General features: G+C 46.7%; 1 protein-coding gene across 3 annotated transcripts in view; it reads left to right on the forward strand.

The window, feature by feature from the left end:
• The first annotated feature begins 3,307 nt into the window (after positions 1-3,307).
• Positions 3,308-26,143, forward strand: part of LOC103167174 (solute carrier organic anion transporter family member 1B3-like) — a 55,653-nt gene continuing 32,817 nt past the window's right edge. For all 3 annotated transcript variants that reach the window (XR_003756965.2, XM_029058510.2, XM_029058511.2), the window contains exons 1-5: positions 3,308-3,388; positions 15,961-16,038; positions 21,387-21,528; positions 23,310-23,442; positions 25,574-25,683. Coding sequence is in view for 2 of the 3 variants with exons in the window: in XM_029058510.2 (XP_028914343.1) it covers positions 15,985-16,038; positions 21,387-21,528; positions 23,310-23,442; positions 25,574-25,683 (439 nt within the window). In the remaining variant the exon portion in view is untranslated. The remainder of the gene's footprint in view (positions 3,389-15,960; positions 16,039-21,386; positions 21,529-23,309; positions 23,443-25,573; positions 25,684-26,143) is intronic.

A 26,143-nucleotide genomic window follows, 5' to 3' on the forward strand; every position in this document is an offset into this window, starting at 1 on the left:
CACAATTGTTCTTATCATTAGAGGCTCAGTTAGAAGGTTGGTTCGAGAGAAAAGTGAAGAGAGCGAGCTGGTAAGTCGTGGGTGAAAGGAGCAGATGCGACAGGTGGAGCCGGTTTACTTGAAAACCTTGAAGCCACATTCAAAGGGTTTTTGTTGACAAGGAGGGAGACAGGAAGCCAGGGGAAGGTTTTGAGGAAGAGACAGATGTGGGCCAAGCGACAGTTTGCAGCAAGGAGAGGTTGGAGACAGGCTGTTTCAATGGCGGAGTGGTGATATGCAAGAAATTTGCAACAAGGTGGTTGCCGTTACTGTGGAGAAGAGGGGATAGATCTGGGAAAAGATTGGGCAGGAAGAAACGGCAGGATTGGGCTGGAGGCCGGATACGATGGTTGAAAGACAACCAGGAGTCGAGGACGACGTCTTCTGCGACGGTAAAGTGTGTGGTGGCTGTGGTGATAAGCAGAGAAGCAGCATGGTCTAGCAGATAGAGCCCGGGCCTGGGAGTCAGGAGGAACTGGGTTCTAATTCCGGCTCCACTTCTTGTCTGACATGTGACCTTGACCAAGTCACTTCACTTCTCTGTGCCTCAGTTACCTCAACTGTAAAATGGAGATTAAGATTGTGAGCCCCATGTGGGACAGGAACTCTGTCCAATCCGATTTGCTTGTAGCCACCATATTAAAAAATACCCCAATTAACGTCGTTATTATTAAAAAGAAATCAGGAGAAAGAGGGAAAATGAGGGGTTCATAGTTGGCTACAGTGAGGGTGAAGACTGATCATTTATCATTATAATCATCATTAGTATTACCATGGCACATGTTAAGCGCTTACTATATGTCAAGGACTGTTCTAAGCCTGCGATAGACACAAGTTAATCAAGGCAGACACAGTCCCTGGCTCACTTGGGGCTCACAGTTTAAGTAGAAGGGAGTACAGGTATTGAACCCCCATTTTATAGTTGAGGAAAGCAAAATGACTTCCCCAAGGTCTCACAGCAAACAATTGGCAGAGCTGGGACCAGAACCCAGGTCCTCTGAGTCCCAGGCCTGAGCTCCTTCCACTAGGCCACGCTGCTTCTCCACCAGGCACTGATAAACCAGGTACTTTCAGTAGACATCCAGGAACTTCATCCCCCACAAATCGCTCTTCCATGTTGACTGGGTACTTCAAGGAATGTGAGGCCTGACAAGTTATTTTATTTGGTTCAACAGGACCCCCCCACCCAGCCCGGCGGCCCCCTTTCATTGTCAGCCCCCTACTCTCATGAGGCTCCCCACCCACCCATCTATCGACATCCCATCGGGAGGGAAGACAGGCAGCCTGACAGAACATGCCGAATACATTTCAGCTCATCTGACTGTCAGAGAGCTAAAGTAACGTGAACAAGCATCCAGACACTATTATCTCCTTTATCTTGAATTATTTTACATTCTATCGAATTAAAAATAACTTGGACTTGGGCTTGACAGATTCATGGAGCATAGACTCAGCCAGGGATATTCTCTAGGGGAGTAAGCCAGCCCACGAGTTATTTGCAAAATGCAAGTTTAATATTGATAATGGTGGGATTTGTTAAGAGCTTTCTATGTGCCAGGCACTGTACTAAGTGCTAGGGTAGATACCAGTTAATTGGGCTAGACACAGTCCATGTCCCACATGGGGTTCACAGTCTTAATCCCCATGTTACAGATGAGGTAACTGAGCCACGGAGAAGGTCACCCAAGGTCACCCAGCAGACAAAGTGGTGGGATCAGGATGGGAGCCCAGGTCCTTCTGACTCCCAAGCCTGGGCTCTATTTACTAGACCACGAACCAGGCCGCTATACTGGCCGGGACTGAGAATTAGAGGACGCGGGTCTACCATCTCTTTAGCAATTTGACCCTCACGTCAGCCCCATAATACCTATATCAATATCCACCTACTCTACTGTAATTTCCCCTATCCCTAATCTCATTTAATGTCTATCTCCTCCTATAGATTGTGAGCTTCCGATGGGCAGGGGTTATGTCTACTAATTCTATTGTATTGAGAAGTAGTGTGGTCTTGGGGAAAGAGCATAACAATAATAATTATGATATTTGTTAAGTGCTTACTGTGTGCCAAGGAGATACAAGGTAATGAGGTTGTCCCTCTTGGGGTTCACAGTCTTCATCCCCATTTTAAAGATGAGGTAACTGAGGCACAGAGAAGTTGAGTGACTTGCCCAAGGTCACACAGCAGACTAGTGGTGGAGATGGGATTAGAGCCCATGTCCTCTGACTCCCAAACCCATGCTCTTTCCACCAAGCCATGCTAGGCCTGGGTGTCAGGGGACCTGGGTTCTCATCCCAACTCTACTACTCATCTGCTGGGTGACCTTGGCCAAGTCACTTCACCTCTCTGCGCCTCAGTTCCCTCATCTGCAAAATGGGAATTCAGTACTTGTTCTCTCTCCTTCTTGGACTGTGAGCCCTATGTGGGACCTGATTATCTTGTATCCATCCCTGACTCAGCACATACTAAGGGCATAACAAATACCACAATATGATAAATATATAATATGTAAATATATTTATATATTTTGAATGGCATTATTATATTGATTAAATTATTCAAATCTTATGATATAACGTATACATATATATACATATATAACTTTCCCAAGCTCTTAGTACAATGGTCTGCACAAAGTAGTGCTCATTAAATACCACTAGTTGATTGATTGGTTGGGTTCTTTCCATGGGACTTTGGACAAATGGCTTAACTTCTCAGTACCTCAGTTTCCTCCTCTGTAAAACAGGGGTTCATTACCTGTTCTTCCTCCCCCTTACACCGTAAATCCCAAGAGGAACAGGGACTATATCTGACAGGATTATCTTTTATCTACTGAGCACTTTATCCAGGACTTGGCACCTAGCAAGCATGTCACAAGTAACGTACTTATCATTAGTTATTGCTGACATTGCCGCTGGTTCAGAGGAAATGGAAAAAAATTCTGAAGATGGGGCATTTCGGAGTAGCGGTGTCCCTGTTTTGACTTGTTTTGTTTTGTTGACTATCTCTCCCTTTTAGACTGTGAGCCTGTTGTTGGGCGGGGATTGTCTCTATCTTTTGCCGAATTGTACATTCCAAGCGCTTAGTACAGTGCTCTGCATACATTAAGTGCACAATAAATACGATTGAATGAATTGAGTGAATGAATGAATGAACGTTGGGGCTCCTCCCCAGACTGTTCATTAACTGGGTGGGTTACTTGACTTTTGTTTACCCATGGCCAATAGCCAAATTAGATAGTTAATGATCCTTAGACTGATACAACTCAAACTATTTAAGGCCCAAATATTCAACCCCGAGCACTCAATTGACGGATTGATGGATGGCTCTTGGTGTTGGATTCCAAACTAGGTAAGAATTTGGGAGATTCTTAAATTATAGTATTTTTCCCTGCTTCTAATACTCAAAACTGATGCTTTCTGTGCCCCTCATATCTAATAATAATAATTGTGGAGTTTGTTAGGTGCTTACTATGTGTCAAGCACTGTAATAAGCACAAGAGTGGATACAAGCAAATGGGGTTAGACACAGTCCCTGTCCCAAAGGGGCTCAGGGTCTCAAACTCCATTTTACAGATGAGGTAACTGAGGTCCAGAGAAGTGACGTGACTTGCCCAGTCTTCGTGGGGCCTAGCTCAAACATTACCGGAAGTATCTTCCCTGTGGCTGCTGTTTCAGATTTTTTGGGAGATGGAAGGAAAATTAGAGAGAGGTAGGCTTGGATATTTTCAAGTGGATTTCTCTCTTTCTTGGGGTTTTAAGTAATTAACAGTCTAAATCCTAAAGCTGGCAAGGGGAGAAATCCGGTGTAATTGTTGGTTTCAGGTTCAATTGTTTTTTGCTTTTTGACATTTCCATAGCGTGCAACCTCTTAGTTTAGTATAGCAGCAGGCTGCAGTTTGAATTACTCAGAAAGTATGCCAAGAAGACCACTCCTTTGTGTAGTGGACTTCGGTTAGTGAAGTCAGCTCAATCTGGAAAGTGTGGATTCCTGCTGAGTTTTTTATTACTTTTCTCTTTGATTTGAGGAGCTGGTGGAAAGAGCACAGACCTGGGAGTCAGAGAACCTGGCTTCTAATTCCAGCTCTACCCCTTGCCTGTTTTGTGACCTCAGGAGAGTCACTTCACTTCTCTGAGCCTCAGTTTCCTCCTCTGTAAAAGCCTCCTTAAAAGCCCATCCCCTCCAAGAGGGCTTCCCCAACTAAGCTGTTATTTCCCCTACTCCTCCCTTTCTGTGTTGTCTTTGCACTTCAGTCAATTCAACAATCATCTGTACTTATTGAGCACTTACTGTGTGTACAGCACTGTCCTAAGCACTTGGGAGAATATAATAATTGACAGACACTTTCCCTGTTTACAACAAGGTTTTGATGGTGGGGACAGTGACCGCCTGTTGGATATGAATAGAGAGGGTGTTCCAGACTAGAGGCAGGATGCGGGCAAGGGGTCGGCAGCGAGATAGATGAAATCGAGGTACAGTAAATAGGCTGACATTAGAAGAGGGAAGTGTGTGGGCTGGGTTGTACTGGGAAAGCAGCGAGGCAAGGTAGGAGAGGGCATGGTGATTGACTGCTTTAAAGCCAATGGTAAGGAGTTTCTGCTTGAAGCGGATGGACAACCAACTGAGAATCTTGAGGAGCGGGGAATCGGACTGAACAGTTTTTGAAGAAAAATGATCCAGGCAGCAGAGTGAAGTGTGGAATGGAGTGGAGAGAGACAAGAGGAGGGAGGTGAGGAGGTTGATGGAGTAATTAAGGGGGGTCGGGATAAATGCTTGGTTGAATGGGATAGCAGTTTGGATGGAGTTCTTCTTGTGAAGGTCAAATCGAAAGGATTTAGTAATGGAATGAATATGTGGATTGACTAAGAGAATTGAGTCAATGATAATATGAGGGTTACAGGCTTGTGAGAATGGAAGGCTGATGGTCTTGCCTACAGTGCTGGAGAGCTCAAGGGGAGGACAGGAACTGGGTGGGAAGGTAAGGAGTTCTGTTTTGGACATGTTAAGTCTGAGGTGTCAGTGGAACATCCAAGTAGGGATGTCGCTCCTGAAGGCAGGAAGAAATGTGAGACTAAAGAGAATCAGTCTGGAATATTAGTTCTGTAAAGCTTAAGGTATCAGTGGGATACCCAAGAAGAGCTGTCCTGAAGGTAGGAGGAAGTGCCAGACTGCAGAGAAGAAGAAAGTTCAGGGCTGGAGATGTAAATTTGGGAATCATCTGTGTAGAGATGGTAGTTGAAGCCGTGGGAACGAAGGAGTTCTCCGAGGGAGTGGGGTAGTTGGAGAATAGAAGGGGACCCAGAACTGAAACTCTGAGGGACTCCCCCAGTAAGGGGACAGGAGGCAGAGGAGAAGCCCATGAAAGAGATGGAGAATGAGCCACCAGAGAGATAACCAGGAGAGGACAGTGTCAGTGAAGCCGAAGTTGGAGAATATTTCCAAGATAAGGAAGTGGTTGACAGTGTCAAAGGCAGCTGAGAGGAAGAGGAGGATTTGGATGGAATAGAGGCCGTTAGATTCGGCAAGAAGGGGATCATTGGTGACCTTTGAGAGGGTGGCTTCTGTGGAGCGAAGGAGAAGGAAGGAGATTAGAGGGGGTCAAAGATAGAATTTGAGGAGAGGAAGTGGAGACAGTGGGTATAGACAACTTGCTCCAGGAATTTGGAGAGGAATTGTAAGAGGGAGATGTGATAACTGGAGCGAGCCACGGGGTCAAGGAAGGGTTCAATTTTTAGGATAGGGGAGACACGAGCCTGTTTGAAAGCAGTGGGGAAGAAGCCATCAGAGAGCAAACAGTTGAAGATGGCGGTCAGGGAGAGGGCACGTACTTTGATAAAGTGTGAAGAGATGGGATCAGAGGTGCAGGTAAAGGGTGAGGATTTTTAGACGAGTTGGGAGATATCCCCTTGAGATACTGCTGGGAAAGATGGGAGAGTTGAAGAAGGGGCAGGGAGAAGGAGGGACACCAGAGGAGCAGGGGAGCTTATAGGGAGATAGAGATAGCTTGTCCCTACCCCAGAGCTTACTGTGGTGCCTGACATGTAGAAAGCACTTATTAAATAGCAATAAAAAAATTCCAAGATTGCTGGGTTCCTTTTCCTTTCGTTTATTAGTCTCTGACACATTTGCCATAACATAAAAATGGATATTAACTGGGAATATATTAACAATACTTTATTATAATAATTTTATGCAAAGAATTTGATTCCATATCCAATAGAACATGGAGAAGAAGTGTGACCTAGTAGAGTATGGGCCTGGGAGTCAGAATACCTGGATTTGAATCCCGACTCTGCCACCTGTCTGCTGTGACCTTGGGCAAATCATTTATCTGTGCCTCAATTTCCTCATCAATGCCTGGTCACTCTCCTACTTAGACTGTGAGACCTGTGTATGAACAGGGACTGTGTCTGACCTGATTATCTTGTATCTACCCCAGCACTTAGTACAGTGCTCGACACTTAGTAAGTGCTTAACAAATTTATTAATAACAAAACTAATTATAGTAATGATAGTAACAGAGGGGGAGCTAGAAATCGGTATCCTCTGAGGATGAAGTTGGTGGAGGATGCTGTGAATAATAATGAAATTGTTTTATACTAGTACTCTACTAGTGTACTATTCTATTCTAGACTATTAACACTGTCCTGAAACTCGAGTTCCCCCCTCTTTCCCATTCCCTTCCTTTCTCTCTTTCCATCCCTTGCCCCCTTATCCCACCTCCCTCTCCTTCTTCCTCTTCTCTCTCCCTCTCCTCCCTCTCCCTGTCCTCCTCCTTCACTCTCTCCCTCTCCTTCTCCTTCTCTCTACCTCCCTTTCTCTCTCTCTCCCTTTCCTTCTCCCTCTCCTTCTCCCTCTCTCCTCCTTCTCTCTCTCCCTCTACTTCTCCATCTCCCTCTCCCCCTCCTTATCCTTCTCTCTCTCTCTCTCTCTCCCTTTCCTTCTCCCTCTCCTTCTCCCTTTCTTTCTGCCTTCTCGCCCGACCTCTCCTTCCTTAGCTCCCTCTCCTTCTCCCCCAACTTCTCCTTCTCTCTTTCCTCCCTCTCTCCCTCCCTTCCACTCTCTCTATTCCTCCCTCTCCTTTTCTCTCCCCCATCCCTCTTCCTCTCCCTCTCTTCATAGTGGCCTAGCCAACTACCTTATCAACAAAACTGAATCACCAGACCCTAGCTCCTCCAAATTTCCTCATCTCCTCTGCTCCTTCTCACTCCCCTCATCAGTTAAACAGTGAATCAGTCTTATTTATATAATGCTTACTGTGTGCAGAGCACTGTAGTAAGTGCTCGGGAGAGTACAACATAACAGAGCCGGTAGACATGTTCCCTGCCCACAACCACAATGAAGTTCTCACGCTTTCCAGCCATCTGGTAATAGGGACTTACTGGATCTGGTTTTGAAATCTTCCCCTTCCACCTGTGCCTTTGACTCCAATCCTACTCACCTCCTAAAAACTCTACTTCCCTTCCTGACTGCCATCTTCAACTGCTCATTCTCTGCTCGCTCCTCCCCTCTGCCTTCAAAGACTCCCACATCTCTCTATCTTAAATAAACCCTGTTCGGACCCGATTGCACCATACAGTTATCAACCCCCTCTCTTCCTGCATTCTCATCCAAGCTTCTCATGTGAGTCGTTTAAACCAGCTTGCCCCCACTATATCTCCACCTCCCTCCTTGACCCTCTTGCAATCTGGCATCTGTCCCTCCCTCCCTGAAATTGCTTCCTCTAAGGTCACCGGTGACCTCTTCCTCACCTAACCTAAGAGAGCAGCGTGATTTAGTCTATAGAACCTTGACCTGAGAGTCAGAAGGACCTGGGTTCTCAGCCCAGTTCTGCTAGAGGTCTGCTGTGAGATCTTAGCCAAGTCCCTTCACTTCTCTGGGCCTCAGTTACCTTCTGTAAAATGGGGTTTAAAAGTGTACACCCCATGTGGGATAGGAATTGTGTCCAAGGTGAATGACTTGTACCTACCCCAGTGTTTGGCACATAGTAAGTGATTAACAAGTACCATAATTATTCATTACCTTACCCTATTCAAACTCTCAGTGATATAGACTCTGGCCCCCCCTTCCCCTTGGTCTCTGCCCCCTCCTCCTGGAAACACATCCTCTCTCTCTCCTTTCTTCTCTCCCTCCCTCTCCCTTCTCTCCCTTCCTGTCTTCCTATCCTTACTTCCTCTCTCCTTTTTTATCCTCCTACCCCCCAACTTCTTTATTCAGTGTTATTTGTTAAACGCTATCAGACTCTTTACTAAGCACTTGGAGAGATATAAGCTAATCAATCCATGTCCCACTTGGGGCTCACAGTCTTAATACCCATTTTACAGATGAGGTAACTCAGGCACAGAAAAGTTAACTGTTTTGCCCAAGGTCACACAGCAGACAGGTGGCAGATCTAGGAGTGGAATCCAAGTCCTTCTGACTTCCAGGCCCATGCTCTATCCACTGGACCATGTTGGTTGTCTCTCCCTCACAGTGCTCTCCCTCCATCCTCCCTCTCCCTCCTGGTTCTCCTCCTACTCAGTCCCTTTCTTTGGCCTCTCCTCCACCTTCCACCCTTGTCTCCCAAGCCCCTAACCTTGGGAGTCCTCCAGGGCTCATTTCCAGATCCCCCCCTATTTTCCATCTACCCCCACTCCCTTGGGGAACTCATCCACTTCCACAGTTTCAACTGCCATCTCTTGACAGATGATTCCCATCTACCTCACTGCCAGACTTCTCTCCTCTGCAAATCTCCCATCTCCTCCCTCTAGGACATGAAATTTCTTATGTTGCCTCTAGACTATAAACTCCCTCTAGACTATAAGCTATTTATGGGGCAGAGAATGTATCTACCAACTCCGTTAGATTGTTCTCTCAAGTGCTAAGGACAGAATAAGAGCTCAGTAAATACAGTTGATTGATTCCCTCACCAAACCGCTAATCTACTTGTACTAATTTCAGCCAATTCTCCCAAGCCTTGAGGATACTGTTCATACAAGCACTCAATAATGACAATAAAAACTGTGGAATTTGTTAAGCAATGGGGTAGATACTAATCTTGTCCCAAATGAAGCTCACAGTCTAGGTAGGAGGGGGAACAGGCAGTGAATCCTCATTTTGCAGGTGAGGGAACTGAGGCCCAGAAAATAATGTTGGTATTTGTTAAGCGCTTACTATGTGCAGAGCACTGTTCTAAGCGCTGGGGTAGACACAGGGGAATCAGGTTGTCCCACGTGGGGCTCACAGTCTTAATCCCCATTTTACAGTGTCTTGCCCAAGGTTACACAGCAGACAAGTGGAGGAGCCAGGATTAGACCCATGACCTTCTGACTCCCAGGCCTGAGCTCTTTCCCCAAGGCCAAACTGCTCCTCTATTAAGGCACTTACTAGGGGCCAGACATTAGGGCTAAAGGGTTGCGCTAATCAATCAAGCAATCAAACTGTCAACCAGTGGCATTTATTGAAGACACTGTGTACGGAGCACTGTACTAAGCACCTGGGAGAGTACAGTGTAATGGAATTGGTAGAAACGTTCCCTGGGGAAGACACAAAGATGATCAAATCAGACTCAATTCCTGCCCCACAAGGGCTAATGGCCTAAGAGGTAGGAAGAGCAGATGCCCTATTCATTGCTGAAGAAATGGAGGCACAGAGAGGCTAATCATCTTGCCTGTGGTCACACAGCAGGGCAATGAAAGGCCCTGGGCTAGAACCAGGATCTTTATCATGAATCTTTCTCCTCCCCATGGTGGCAGAACTTCTGAATGTAAATTCTTTGAGGGTAAGGATCATGTCTACAAACTGTGTTGTACTGCACTCTCCCAACAGTTTAGTACAGATTTCACATTCATATCTGTCATTTATTTCTACTAATCTATCATCTATTTATATTAATGCTTGTCTCCCCCTCAAGACTGTAAGCTCATTGAGGTACTCTCCCCAGTTCTTAGTACAATATTTATGTCCATATTCATAATTTATTTTTATATGTTAATGCTTGTCTCCCCCTCTAGACTGTAAACTTGTTGTGGGCAGGGAACGTGTCTAACAACTCTGTTCTACTGTACTCTCCTAAATGCTTAATAGAGTGTTGTGCACACAGTAAAAGCTCAATAAATATGATTGATTTTATTGTTCTGCACACAGTAAACAAACAAAAACTCCTCACTGTTGCCTTCAGAGCTGTCCATCCCCTTGCCCCTTCTTACCTCACCTCCCTTCTCTCCTTCTCCACCCTAGTCAGCACACTCTGCTCCTCTGCCACCGCTAACCTTCTCACGGGGCCTCATTCTCGCCTGCCATACTGCCAACCCCTGGCCCACATCCTACCTCTAGCCTGGAATGACCTCTCTCCACAAATTCACCAACCACACTTCCCCCTTTCAAAGCCCTACTGAAGACTCACCTCCTCCACGAGGCTTTCCCAGACTAAGCTCTCCTTTTCCTCATCTCTTCCTCCCCTCCACATTGCCCCAACTCGCTCCCTTTGCACTTCCCCCTCACCCCACAGCACTTATGTATGTGTGTACATATCTAGAATTCCATTTATTTATATTAATTCAATAATATTTATTGAGCGCTTACTATGTGCAGAGCATTCATTCTTTCAATAGTATTTATTGAGCACTTACTATGTGCAGAGCACTGTACTAAGCGCTTGGAATGTACAAATCAGCAACAGATACAGTCCCTGCCCACTGACGGGCTTACAGTCTAATCAGGGGAGACAGACGGACAAAAACAATAGCAATAAATAGAATCAAGGGGATGAACAGCTCATTAAAACAATAGCAATAAATAGAATCAAGGCGATGTACATCTCATTAACAAAATAAATAGGGTAATAAAAATATTTACAATTGAGAGGACGAGCACAGTGCTGAGGGGAGGGGAAGGGATGGGGGAGGAGCAGAGGGAAAGGAGGAGAAAGGGGACTTAGCTGAGGGGAGGTGAAGGGGGGATTAATGTCTGTTTACTTGTTTTGATGTGTATATATCTATAATTCTATATATTTATATTGATGCCTGTTTACTTGTTTTGATGTCTGTCTCCCCCACTACTAATAATCCTGCCTCCACCTTGTCAGCTGTGTGACTTGGCACAAGTCACTTAACTTCTCTGCGCCTCAGTTACCTCATCTATAAAATGGGGATTAAGACTTTGAGCACCACGTGGGACAACCTGATTACCTTGTATCCCCCCCCCAGTGCTTAGAACAGTGCTTGGCACATAGTATGCACTTAAATACAATAATAATAATAATAATGATAATAATAATAAGGGTTTCATCAGCGTAGAGGTGATAATTGAAGGCGTGTGAGTGAATGAGTTTTCCAAGGGAGGGATGTAGATGGAGAAAAGAAGTGGACCCAGAATTGAACCTTGAGGGACCCCCACAATTAGGGGATGGGAGGCAGAGGAGGAGCCCACAAAAGAGACTGAGAATGAGCAGCCAGAGACGTAGGAAGAGAATCAGGAGAGGACAGTGTCAGTGAAAGGAAAGGACAGTGTCTTTTAGGGGAAAGTTGATGGAGAGGACCTATTGGTGCTTAGAGGTCACGGACACAGGTGCATAGGGGACACAGCAGGAAGGGAAAATAGGGCAGGGAGAAGAGAGAATATTCGGGGAAGGCATCGGGAGGGGATGTGATATTACTACAACTTTTAATCAATCAACCAAACTGTTTTATATTGAGCTCTTACTCTGTGCAGAGCACTGTACTAAGTGCTTAGGACAGTACAATAATGTAAACAGACATGATCTCTGCCCTCAGTGAGCTTAGAATCCACTAAAAGCTCCTTGTGGGCAAGAAATATGTTTACAGATCTGTTCCACTGCACTCTCCCAAGCGATCAGTACGGTGCCCTGCACACAACAAGCACTCAATGAATACGATTGACCGATTTTTTGTTTGAGAAGAGCAGTGGTCTGTCCAATGTGAAGGGGAGGGAATTCCAGACAGAAGGGAGGACATGAGCCGGAGGTCAACAGTGAAAGAGAACACAGCAAGGCACAATACATAGGTTGGTATTAAAAGAACAAAGGGTATGAGCTGGGGTGTAATAGAAGAGGATAAACCATGGGAATTGAGCTGATTGGGTACCTTAAAAATCAATGGTGGAGGTCTTCTGTTTGATGTGGAGGTTAATAAGCAACCACAGGAGATATTTGAGGAGTGGAAAGATGGGGACAGGACAATTTTTAGAAAAATGTCCCGGGCAACAGAGGGAAGACTGCATCTACATACGTCCCTTGGAAAACTCATTCACTCACACACCTTCAACTATCACCTCTATGCTGAGGAAACCCTTATTATTATTATTATTGTTATGGTATTTGTTAAGTGCATACTATGCGCCAAGCACTGCTCTAAAAACCTGAGGATGAAGGCAGGAAGTTAAGCCACGAGGCCGATGCAGTCATCGAGCTGGGATGTGGCCAACGGTTGGACCAGGATAGTAGTAATTTGGATGGAGAGAAAGGGGTGGATTCTAGAAATGACAGGATTTGGTGACTGACCAAATTTGTCAGTTGAAAGAGAAAGGTTCAAGAATAATGTCAAAATTGTGGACTTGTGAGACAGAGGGGGTGATGTTTACAGTGATGGGAAAGTCACGGAGAGGAGAAATTTGGGAGGGAAGATAAGGAGTTCAGTTTGAGACGTGTTAAGTTCGAAATGTAGATAGAACATCCAAGTAGAGATATTCTGACGGCAGGAGGAAATGTGAGATTGCAGAGGGAGGTCTGGGCTGGAGAGGGAAATTTGGGAATCATTCGCACTGAGGTGGTTGTTGAATGAGTTCTCCAAGGGAGTGGGTTGAGATGGAGAATAGAAGGGAACCCAGAACTGAGCCTTGAGGGATTCCCAAAGTTAAAGAATGGGAGGCAGAAATAATAATAATAATAATAATAATGATAATGATAATACTGTTGGCATTTGTTAAGCACTTACTATATGCAGAGCACTGTTCTAAGCACTGGGGTAGATACAAGGTCATCAGGGTGTCCCACATGAACCTCACAGTCTTCATCCCCATTTTACAGATGTGGGAACTGAGGCACAGAGAAGTAAAGTGATTTGCCCACAGTCACACAGCTGACAGGTGGCAGAGCTGGGATTCAAACCCATGACCTCTGGCTCCCAAGCCCGGCCTCTTTCCACTGAGAAGGAGCCTCGCAATAGAGGCTGAGAATGAGCTGCCAGAGAAATAGGAGGAGAACCAGGAGAGGACAATGTCAGTGAAGCCAAGATTGGATAATATCTTGATTCTATTCATTTGCTATTGTTTTAGTGAGATGTTCATCCCCTTGAATCTATTTATTGCTATTGTTTTTGTCTTTCTCCCCCTATTAGACTGTAAGCCCGTCAAAGGGCAGGCAGGGACTGTCTCTTTATGTTACCGATTTGTACATTCCAAGCACTTAGTACAGTGCTCTGCACATAGTAAGTGCTCAATAAATACTACTGAATGAATGAATGAATTTTCCAGAAGGGGGTGGTCCACAGTTTGAAATAATAATAATCATGGTATTTGTAAAGCGCTTACTACATGTCAAGTACTGTTCTAAGCGCTGGTAGATACAAGGTAATCAGGTTGTGCCACGTGGGGCTTACCATTTTAATCCCCATTTTACAGATGAGGCAACTGAGGCACAGAGAAGTTAAGTGACTTGCCCAAGGTCACGCAGCAGACAAGCGTCGGAGCCGGGATTAGAACTCAAGTCCTCTGACTCCCAAGCCCATGCTCTTGCCACTAGGCCATGCTGAGAGTTCGAGGAAGATTAGGATGATGCAGAGGCCATTAGATTTGTCAAGGAGTAGGTCACTGATGGCTTTGAATAGGGGAGTTTCCGTGGAGCAAAGGGGACAGAAGCCAGTTTACGAGGATTAAGGATGGAGTTTGACGACAGGTAATGCATTACTAGACAAGGAGGTAGAAAGCCAAGAGAAGGGGGCTAATTTATTGCCACTGGAAGAGCTGACCACAACATGAGTGCCAATGAGGCCCCCAGATTCAGACCAAACTGAAGGAATCCAGGACAATGGGGAGTTTCCAATCTTCATGAAGGAAGACTAGATTTCCCACAAATACTGCATGCGACTGCTTGATCAATCGATCAATGAATGGTATTTACCCAGCGTTTACCGTCTGCACAGCACTGTCCTAAGCGCTTGGGAAAGTTCAATGCAGTGGAGTTGGTGGAAGTGATCCCTGCCTTCGAGGAGTTTACAGTCTGCAGGGGGACACCGATATTAATGTAAATACATAATTTATAATCTGTGATCTATAGACATGTACTCAATTGCTGTGGGACTGCGGGTGGGACCAATACCAAATGTGCGAAAGTCCCAGCTCTAAGTGCACAGATCTTAAGGATGCATGGCCTCCATCAGTTAATCTGTCAATCAGTGATATTTATTGAGTGCCTACACTGTCTGCAGAACACTAAACTAAGTGCTTGGGAAAGTACAATACAAAAGAATTAGCAGTCACGTTCCCTGCCCATAACGAACATCAAGTCCCGTTGACTGAAATTCAACCTCTAATCCTAGCTCTGCCACATCCCTGTTGTGTGACCTTGGGCAAGTCATTTCACTTTTCTGGGCCTCAGTTACCTCATCTATAATACGGTAACTAAGAGTGGGATAGGGACTGTGTCCAACCTGACTAACCTGGATCTACCCCAGCGCTTAGAACAGTGCTTAGCATGTAGTAAGTGCTTAACAAGTACCATCATCATCATCATTATTATTATCATTATTATTATTATGTATTCTTTAACTTGGCCTGGTCACCAATATCAGTCAATCAGTGGTGTTTATTGCAGAAGCAGTGTGGCCTAATGGAAAGAGCCCAGAACTGGGAGTCAGAGGACCTGGGTTCTAATCCCAGCTCTGACAGTTGACTGCTGCGTGACCTTGGGCAAGTCACTTAACATCTCTGTGCCTCAGTTACCTCATCTGTAAAATGGGGATTTAATTCTTGCTCTCCTTCCAACTTAGACTGTGAGCCCCATTTGGGATCTGATTATCTAGTAGCCACCCCAGTGCTTAGAACAGTGCTTGACATATAGTAAATGCTTAACAAATACCACAATTATTATTATTATCATTATCATCACTGTTATTATTATTACCATTAAATCCTTATTGTGTGCCGGTTCTCGTCCCAGCTCCACCATTTATCTGTTGATGATCTTGTGAGAAGCCTGTGGGAGGGTTTTTGAGGAGCCAGGTAACAAGTGGCATTTTTTGAGCACCTAGAGAAACAGCATGGCCTAGTGAATACAGCTGGGCCGGAGAGTCAGAGGACCTGGGTTCTAATCCCAGCACCACCACTTGCCTGGGCAAGTCTGGGCCTGTTACTTCACCCGTAAAATGGGGATTCAATACCTGTTCTTCCTCCTACTTAGAGTGTGAGCCCCATTTGGGACCTGATGATCATTTATCTACCCCCGCACTTAGTAGAGTGTGCGGCACACAGTAAGAGCTTAACAAATACCACAGTTGGGGAAGCAAAGTGGCTCAGTGGAAAGAGCCTGGGCTTCGGAGTCAGGGGTGATGGGTTCGACTCCCGGCTCTGCCACTTGTCAGCTGTGTGACTGTGGGCAAGTCACTTAACTTCTCTGTGCCTCAGTTACCTCATCTGTAAAATGGGGATTAACTGTGAGCCTCACTTGGGACGACCTGATTACCCTGTGTCTACCCCAGCGCTTAGAACAGTGCTCTGCACATAGTAAGCGCTTAACAAATACCAACATTATTATTATTATTGTTAGAGTACTTTACTGAGCACTTGGGAGTATACCTCAGAAGCTAAATATGCCCTCCCTGCCCTCCAGGACCTGACAACCTAATGAGGGAGACAACAAAACTGAGAGAAAAATGAGGATTTATAGAACACTTTCAGGGCTTCATGTCTATTTCATTTTTGTTTTCCAGTGACATCACTGACAGATTCCCAAAATGGCAGACCCCTCAGCAGTCAAGAAGAAAACAGCATGCTGCAGTGTCTTGAAGGTTTAATCAACTCTTCTTAACCTATAAATAATTCAGTTGTAAAACTGTAGTTGACGAAAGAGGCATTGAGATGAAATCAAAGAGACATAACACTTACCAGTATGGTACTTGTTAAAATAAGCATTTACATGTGGAAAGGTTCATTCCAACCTTAATTAAATTTTCCCCAAACCTGTCAAATCATACTGGAAATATTATAGGAATTTTCTTTTGAAGTTTCCAAAGAGTTCATTTCGATTGGGGTCAGAAATTCTGCCACCCAGGCTTTGGTGCCCCTCCCTTTCTAATTCGATAATTGAGAAGCAATGTGGCCTAATGAAAAGATCCAGCCCTGGGAGTCAGGAAGATCTGGGTTCTAATCCCAGCTCTGCCACTTGTCTGCTGTGTGACCTTAGACAAGTCACTTCACTTCTCTGAGCCACAGTACCTCATCTGTAAAATGGAGATTAAGACTGTCAGCCCAATCTGGGACTGTGTCCAACCTGACAATCTTGCATCTAGCCCCGTGCTTAGTAAAATGCCTGATACATAGTAAGTGCTTAACAAATACCAGAAAAAAAAGATTTTATTCTGGAGTATAAACTGTCCTTGAGAGAGGAACCTAAATTCTTTTTTTTATGGTATTAGGTGAGCGCTTACTATGTGCCAGGCCCTCTTCTAAGCACTGGGGTAAATTCAAGGTAATCAGGTTGGACACAGTCCATGTCCTGCAAGGGCTCATGGTCTTAATTCTCATTTTACAGATGAGGTAACTGAGGCACAGAAAAATGTAGTGATTTTTGCCCAAGGTCTCACAGCAGACAAGTAGCAGAGATGGGGACAAGAACCCAGGTCCTTCCGACTCCCAGGTTCAGACTCCATCCATTAGGCCATGCTGCTCCTCGAATTGGGGTGCAGCCTCCTCAGAAGGAGAGCCTGTAGGGAGAGTCTGAAGAGAATCTCGGTGATTTGCCCACCTACTTCTCTACAAAAAGAAGAGAATATTGTCCCTTCCTCCAAAAAACATTTGGCAGATCAATAGCTTCATTCAGGCAAAATCCTTGGAGCCGCAAAATAATTCTGTATAAACTAGTGATGTCTTCCCCATCTGAAAAAGGTCTTTTTTAAAAATCATCACCTTGTGTTCAAAATTTAAAATCATTTCTCTTCTGAGCCGTCTGGTGCCTCACCTAAGTCAGTGTCTCAAAGGTTAAAAACAAATTCCAGATATCGATTAGAAGATCACTTTTAACTTTTGCCCTGTGGACAGTTGTCCTGTTTGCTTTCAGATTAAAGCGAAGATTGCGTGTGTTGAAATATTTGGGTAATATTTACTTCATTAGATTGTCATTCACGGATTGATGTGCCTGTGAAAATGAAATGTGTGATGGTGTTTACCTGTGAACTGAGTTGCTTTTGATCCCTGCACTGGCTGTGAAGCATCAGAAAGTCTTTGCTTGCCTCTCTAATGCAGAAAAGAGAAAAATAGCCAGTGATTAGGAACCGAGTTATCGAAGTTCTTGACCGAGTTATCAGAGTACTCGGCCAGTCAGCGGGACCTAGACTTTGTCAAACTGACCCCCGCGGGCACTTCACCCTGTGCTGCGCCCCTATCCACCTTCTTGCTCGTTGTGCTCCGGCCCGGCGTCGGCCCCGCTCTTGACCTGGTGGAGAGAGCCCGGCTCTGGGAGCCGGGAGACCTGGGGTCCGGTCCCACATCTGCTCGGTAGGGAAGGTTTCTGAAAGAAGAACCGGGGCTCCCCGTGAAAGGGAAGGTCCTGCCGGGAATCTGGAAAAATCTCCTGCGAATGTGGGCGGGGAAGACCGCAATGGTGACCGAGGCCACCGCCCATAGGAGAAGGAGCTCCAGTTTGCAGTCTGTCTTGGGCCTCTGTCGCTGCGCCCATCAGTGGGGCCTGGGCTTGGTCAAACCCCTCCGGAGGAACGTCACCTGCCATGCGCCCCTGCCCATCTGCTCGCTCATTGCGCTCTGGCCTGGCTTTGGCCCCGGGCCAAGCTCTCTGCTTCGGTCAGCGGGACCTGGGCTTTGTCAAACCCCTCTGCGGGCGTGTCGCCCTGCTATGTGACCCTGCTCTCCTGTTTGCTCATTATACTCCAGCCCGGCACTGGCCACGGGCCATGATCACCTCACCTGTAAGTGGGGCCTGGGCATCAAACCCTTCCCAGAACCTTAACCATATGCTGAACCCTTGACCACCTGCTCACCATCGCACTCTGGTCCAGCATCAGCCCTGGGCCATGGACACTGTGGCCATCAGTGGGTCTTGTGCTTTGGTCAGACCCCTCCTTGGACACTTCATCCTGTGCTGTGCCCCTGCCTGCCTGCTTGCCCTTTTCTTTTTTCTGGTATTTCTTAAGTGTTTACTATATGCCAGGCAATACATTCAATCACATTTATTGAGCGCTTACTGCGTGCAGAACACTGTACTGAGTGCTTGGGAAACTACAATACAACAATTAAAGAGTGACATTCCCTGACCACAACAAGCTCACAGTCTATACCTAACACTGGGGTAGATAAAATATTGGACACAATCCATGTTCCACTTGGGGCTCACATTCTTAATTCCCCATGATACAGATGAGGTAACCAATGCACAGAAAAGTTAAGTGACTTGCCCAGGGTTACACAGGAGACAGGTGAGGGAGTGGGATTAGAACCCGTGACCTTCCGAGTCCGAGGCCGTGGTCTATCCGCTAAGCCGTGCTGCTTCTCAGGAGTGCTCATTCATTCAATCGTATTTATTGAGCGCTTACTGTGTGCAGAGCACTGTACTAAGTGTTTGGAATGTACAATTTGGCGACAGATAGACAACCCTTGCCCATTGACGGGTTTACAGTCTAATCTTGATTCTATTTATTGCCATTGTTCTTGTCTGTCCGCCTCCCCCGATTAGACTGTAAGCCCGTCAGAGGGCAGGGACTGTCTCTATCTGTTACCGATTTGTACGTTCCAAGCGCTTAGTACAGTGCTCTGCACATAGTAAGCGCTCAATAAATACTACTGAATGAGTGAATGAATAAATGAATGAATGAATGAATGAATGAATAATCGGGGGAGACAGACGGCAAAACAAAACAAGTAGTGAGGCATCAATGCCATCAAAATAGATAAATAGAATCATAGATATATACACATCATTAATAAAATAGAGTAATAAATAATATATACAAATATACACAAGTGCCATGGGGAGGGGAGGGGCTAGAGCAGAGGAAGGGAGTAGGGGAATGGGGTGGGGAGTAGGGGCAGAGGGAAAGGGAGGCCTCAGTCTGGAAAGGTTGACTTCCCTTGAGCTTGGACCCCAGCGGGAACATGAGGGGCAGGAACCAGAGGACACAAATGGCACTGAGCAAGCCACCGGTACTAGAATCAACTCCTCTGCACAGTTTCTCAGTCAGGAGAACTCAGGACCGAGGTTCGTCTGCCAGTACCAATGGGTCACATCTTTGTCACTGACTGTTCAGTCTATCGGACAGTGGGATTTACTGAGTGCTGTGTGCAGAGCACTGGTCTGAACTCTTGGAGAGTACAAGGCAATAGAGTAGAAAGCCCCCTCAAGGAGCTTACAGTCTACAGGGGAGACTGTGAGAAAGGGCCTCAGCCTCAGATAGGCAGACTCCTACTTGCTACGGGGATTTATTTTGATTAGAATTAGCCATAGACTTCGACTTGTAGTCGCTTGTGATATTGACAGGCTGAGGAGAAGGAAGAAGAGGAGGAGGAGGAGGTAGAAGATGAGGAGGAGGAATTGGAAGAGGAGAAGGAGGGGGAGGAAGAAGAGGTAGATGAGGAGGAACAGAAGGAGGAGGACGAGATGGAAGAGAAGGAAGAGAAGGAGGAGGAGGAAGAGAAGGAGGAAAAGGCAGAGGAAGAAGAGGAGGAAGAGAAGGAAGAAGAGGGCAAGGAGGAGGAAAAAGAGAAGGCAGAGAAGGAGGTGGACGAGAAGGAGAAGGAGAGGTGGAAGAGAAGGAAGAGAAGGAAAAAAAGGTAGAGGAGGGGGAGGAGGAAGCAATAATAAAAGATGTCCTTTCTTACCTCATGTTCACTTTTCTTTTTCCTTTTCTGCTCTGTTCCCCTTTCTTTGTCTTCCAACTACTTCCATGAACCCCCAAGCGCACACCTCCAACTGTTCATCATTCCAGAGTCGTGGCTCCAGGCCCACTCCTCCTCCTCTTACCCAGAGCCCCTCACCTTGGGCTCACATTTGCCCTGCCTCCCTCTCTGAAAAATTCTCGCTCTAATCAGGTGCAAATTCCATGCTCCACCCCCACAGACCCTCAATCACCTGCCCCAGGTAGAGCCCATCACCGCCTTTGCCCCTCTCTTCCTTGTTGTTGTTCGTGGGATCACAAACAGTCACGAACAAAGCAGCTTTCTGGGGACTCACCACAGATACACAAAAGGAGGGAGAAGGGGAAAGTCAAAAGACAGAACAGCGCAAACATACGACGAAGAAACACTAAGGAAATCAGAGCTGGACACTATTTAGTTAGCCTGACTGTAGAAGTCCTCCTGAAGGACATGAGGGAGGGTCAATCAATCAGTCAATCAATCATATTTATTGAGAACTTGCTGTGGGCAATTGCTTTGAAGGTGGGGGTGGGGGGAGGGGGAAGATGGGGTCTGCTGTGCTGGAGGGTCTTCTCCTGCTTCTGTCCATCTGGCTCCCAGTCTACTACCCCCAGAAAGCCCCACCATCCCCAGCTCTTTCAACCTCCCTATCACCTCCCCCGTACCACATCCATGAACCCACAGAAGGTCGAATGGGCTGAAAAGACGGGAGAATCCATAAATGCTAGTTGGGTTGATGTAACTGTGAGTGTAATCAGGGAGGGCTTTCTGACAGAAGTGAGATTTTTCTGGAGGACACTGAACATTTCTGACGGCTCCACAGGGTGACGGAGGCCATTCCCGTCACGGCAGAGCGTGTTGGCGGACCCCCTCTGTTGTCTGTGTCAGGGGTAAGACGGGATTGCCTTCAAGATCCTCCAGGCAGGGGATCTGAGCCAGACCGGACAGGCTTCTGGAACAAGAAGTCCCTGGCCGGGGAACGGGACGTGCTGACCGTGGCAGCGGCGGGAAGTACCGGCGGTTTCTGGGGCGACCACCCCCTCCCCTTCCACCATCTGGAGCAATGTGACTGCCCTTTCCCACGTCGGGTGTCCCGGACCATCCCCAAGACGGAGCGGAGATCGAGCTGAACGCCGGCGAGGCTGATGAGATGCTTGATTCTGCACTTCTTGATTGACTGATTGACTGATGGATGGATGGATGGGGAGGGATGGCCTCCCTGGAGATCCTTGGCCTCTTGATTAATCCAGTCATCCTTTTGGCTCTCTTGCAGGAGTTTATGGTGGCCCTGACCTTCGCATACATTTGCAAAGCCCTCTCGGGCACGGTGATGAAAAGTTCCATCACTCAGATAGAGCGGAGATTTGACACCACTTCCTCCGTGGCCGGCTTGATCGACGGAAGCTTTGAGATCGGTGAGGCTTCTCAGTGTGGGGGCGGCCGGTCGTCAAATGGTAGCCTCTGGGGGCCACGGGGGTGCTATACTCCCAGAGAAGCAGCGTGACCTGCATAAAGTAGGGACCTGGTAGTCAGAATGACCTGGGTTCTAATCCCAGCTCCACGTTTGTGATTAACTTGTTAGAACAGTGCTCGGCACATAGTAAGTGCTTAAAAAGCCCAGAGAAGCAGCGTGGCTTAGTGAAAAGAGCATGGGCTTGGGAGTCGTAGGATGTGGTTTCTAATCCCGGCCCCGCTACCTGTCTGCTGTGTGACCTTGGGTAAGGCACTTAACTTCTGTGGGCCTCAGTTACCTCATCTGTAAATGGGGATTAAAAGAGTGAGCCCCACGAGGGACAACTTGATTACCCTGAGTCTAAGCAGCGTGGCTCAGTGGAAAGAGCACGGGCTTTGGAGTCAGAGGTCATGAGTTCGAATCCCAGCTCTGCCACTTAGCTGTGTGACTGTGGGCAAGTCACTTAACTTCTCTGTGCCTCAGTTACCTCATCTGTAAAATGGGGATTAAGACTGTGAGCCCCACGTGGGACATCCTGATTCCCCCGTGTCTACCCCAGCGCTTAGAACAGTGCTCGGCACATAGTAAGCGCTTAACAAAGACCAACATTATTACTATGTGCAAAGCGATAGTACACTGCCTGGCACAGAGCAAATGCTTAACAAATACCATAAAAGAAAAGATATGGACATCAGCGCTGTGGGGCTGGGGTGAGGATCAAACTGCTTGAGTTGATGTGACCAAGGTCAGAGTGGATGCAGAGGGCAGGGCAGATAAGGGATATGATTGACTGATCTCTTCATTTACCTGTGCCTGGGTTCCCTCATCTGTAAAATGGGGATTAAGACCGGGAACCCCTTCTGGGACATGAACAGTATCTAAACTGGTAATCTTGTATCTACCCCAGCGCTTAGTATGGTGCCTGGCCCCTACTAAGTGCTTAACAAATTCCACTAGAATAAAAATGAGGAAAGTGAGTCAAGGAGCACAAGTAATGTTGCCTTTTTCAAGCAGCTTCCCGTCAAAAGGGGGAGAGAAACACAGACGTATTTACATATAGAGGAATCCAAATGAACAATTCAATAATCACTTGCTAAGAATGGGTATGAATCAGTCAAATGCTTCCTCGAGGTGATATTGAGGGTTGGGAGTTGGTCGGAGAAAGCTCGTTGGAGAATCAGGAAATATTTTTCTAATGCCAGCTAAGTGTAGTAGATCTATAGAGGTTTGAGGGCAGATAAGGGATATGAATGACTGATCTCTTCATTTCTCTGTACCTGGGTTCCCTCTCTGTAAAATGGGGATTAAGACCGGGAACCCCTTGAGGGACATGAACAGTGTCTAAACTGGTTATCTTGTATCTACCCCAGCGCTTAGTATGGTGCCTGGCCCCTAGTAAGTGCTTAACAAATTCCACTAGAATAAAAATGAGGAAAGTGAGTCAAGTGAGTCAAGTGAGTCAAGTGAGTACAAGTAATGTTGCCTTTTTCAAGAAGCTTCCCGTCAAAAGGGGGAGAGAAACACAGACGTATTTACATATAGAGGAATCCGAATGAACAATTCAATAATCACTTGCTAAGAATGGGTATGAATCAATCAAATGCTTCCTCGAGGTGATATTGAGGGTTGGTCAGAGAAAGCTTGTTGGAGAATCAGGAAAGATTTTTCTAATGCCAGCTAAGTGTAGTAGATCTACAGGACTTTACCCAGAACGGCACTGATTAGGGACTGTTTCCCTCTTAGGCAATTTGTTGGTGATTGCGTTTGTAAGCCACTTTGGAGCTAAACTGCACAGGCCGAAGATCATTTCCATTGGCTGCTTCATCATGGGCCTCGGAAGTGTTTTAACAGCACTACCTCACTTCTTCATGGGATTGTAAGTATTCATCCTGTCAATCAATCAATCTGTGGTTTTTATTCAGTGCTTATCCATTCATTCATTCAATAGTATTTATTGAGCGCTTACTATGTGCAGAGCACCGTACTAAGCACTTGGAATGTACAAATCGGTAACAGATACGGTCCCTGCCCTTTGACGGGCTTACGGTCTAATCGGGGGAGACGGACAGACAAGAACGATAGCAATAAATAGAGGGCAGGGAAGAGTACACTATAAGAGAGTTGGAAGACAGGTACCCTGCCCCACCAGGGGATTACAGTCTAGAGGGGAAGAGTAAATCTCAAATCCATAGGCTAGTATGAATTGCCGGGTTAGTAAGTATGGATCCATGGGAGAGTATTAATCCATGGAACAGCATGTCAATCTATTCATAGGAGAGTCAGTATTAATCCAGGGAAGAGTCAATAATAAGGCGTGGGAGGGAGGGGAAAGGGGGAGGTGGGAGAAGGAGGAGGAAGGGGGTGGGGGGAGGGAAAGGGGAAAGGGAGGAGGAGGAGGAAGAAGGGGAGGGGAGGAAAAAGAGGAAGGGAAGGAAGAGGAGGGCTAAGGCCCTCATGGACGAGCATAACCTGGAAGGTGGGGATTAATCAGGGAAGCTGATTGGGCAGAGATGGAAGTCCTCATCTTTAGAGACTTGACACCCCTAAATGGGGGTCTCTGAGCCCCCTCAACCCTCCCCCACCATGCTGGGGTTCTCTGGATGGGCTGCCGGCTGAGCCCAGGCCCCCTCCCCCACCCCATGAGATTCTTACTACTATTGTTATTATTAATTAATAATGATTATATTCTTTACTTAGCCCTTGCTGTGCCTCGACGCTGTGCTAAACGCTAGGGTAGATATAAAATAATCAGATCAGACACGTTCCTGTCCCACAAAGTCTAAAAGGTATAAGGAGAACAATCTCCATTCTATAGGTAACTGAAGCTCAGAAAGGGTAAGTGACTCACCCAGGGTCACACAGGAGAGCTGGGTCACCTGATTCCCCTTCCTGTGCTGGGTGAAGTCGGTGATAGCTTCTCAAGCAATCAATCAATGGCATTTATTGAGCACTTACTATGGGCAAAGCACTGTACTAAGCGCTTGGGAGTTGATAGACATGTTCCCTCCTCCACCATGCAACCCTGAGAGCTGGGGGGGCAGGGGGAAATTTCTACTAGTATTATTATTGTTATTATTACTGTGGTATTTGTTAAGTGCTTGCTATGTGCCAAGCACTGTTCTAAACACTGGGGTAGAATCAAGGCAATCAGGTTGCACACAATCCCTGTCCCTCATGGGACTCATAGTCTCAATCCCCATTTTCCAGATGTGGGAGCTGAGGCCCAGAGAAGTTAAGTGCTCTGCCCAAGTTAAGTGCCTTGCCCAAGGTCACACAGCAGACAAGTGGCAGAGCGGGGATTAGAACCCACAACCTCTGATTACCAAGCCAGTGCTCTGTCACTAGGCCATGCTGGAACATATTCTAGACTGTAAACTCATCATGAGTAGGAACATGTCTACCAACTCGGTTGTGTTGTTATAATAATAATAATAATTGTGGTATTTGTTTAGCACTTACTATGTGCCAAACACTGTACTGAGCACTGGGGTGGCTACAAGCAAATCAGGTTGGACACAGTCCATGTCCCACGTGGGGCTCACAGTCTCAATCCCCATTTTACAGATGAGGTCACTGAGGCATAGAGAGGTAAAGTGACTTGCCCAAAGTCATACAGCAGACATGGGGCGGAGCTGGGTTTAGAACCCATGATCTTCCAACTCCCAGGCCCGGGTTCTATCCACTATTACATTCTATATTCCCCCAAGCACTTAATACAGTGCTCTGCATACAGTAAGTGCTCAATAAATACAACTGATCGTTAAGCTGGCCTTCAGTGACTCCTCAGAGGCAAAATGGTTCTCCCCGGCCTTCGTGCTTCTCTATATTCCCAGCATGGCCCGTGGTTTCCCGCCTGGCCAGTAGCTCGGCATGTGGGGATGATGGAGATTTGGGGAGGAGATTGGGTGGGTGTGGGTGAAAGTATGGAGTGGGGCATGAATTGTGGGATGCTCGATATTTTTAAGCAAGTGAATTTTTAGACGTGATTTCCCAACCTGTCTTTCCAGTTACAGATACAACAAGGACGCAGTACCTTCAGACAATTCGAGCTTCTCCGCTTGTACAACTGAACTCCCCTCAACCAGCAATGACAGCTTGCCAACACGCCTTCATTCAGGTGAGAAAAGAGAAGGGTCCGTATTTGTGAAGTGACTCTGTCTGGGGAGTGGAGAAAGATCTCAAAGATCTCAAAGAAAGATCTCTAGGCTTCAAGGCTGTCCATCACCTCGCCCCCTCCTACCTGTCCTCCCTTCTCTCTTTCCACCGTCCACCCCGCACGCACCGCTCCCCTGCCGCCCACTTCCTCACCGTCCCCCGTTCTCACCTATCCCGCCGCCGACCCCCGGGTCACGTCCTCCCGCGGTCCCGGAACACCCTCCCTCTCTCCTCCGCCAAACTGATTCTCTTCCCCTCTTCAAAACCCTACTTAAAGCTCACCTCCTCCAAGAGGCCTTCCCAGACTGAGCTCCCCTTCCCCCTCTACTCCCTTTACTGCCCCCCTTCACCTCTCCGCATCTAAACCCTCTTCTCCCCCCTTTCCCTCTGCTCCTCCCTCTCTCCCTTCCCATTCCCTCGGC

This window comes from Ornithorhynchus anatinus, chromosome 2 (genome assembly GCF_004115215.2).
Source record: "Ornithorhynchus anatinus isolate Pmale09 chromosome 2, mOrnAna1.pri.v4, whole genome shotgun sequence".
NCBI classification, from domain to species: Eukaryota; Metazoa; Chordata; class Mammalia; order Monotremata; family Ornithorhynchidae; genus Ornithorhynchus; species Ornithorhynchus anatinus.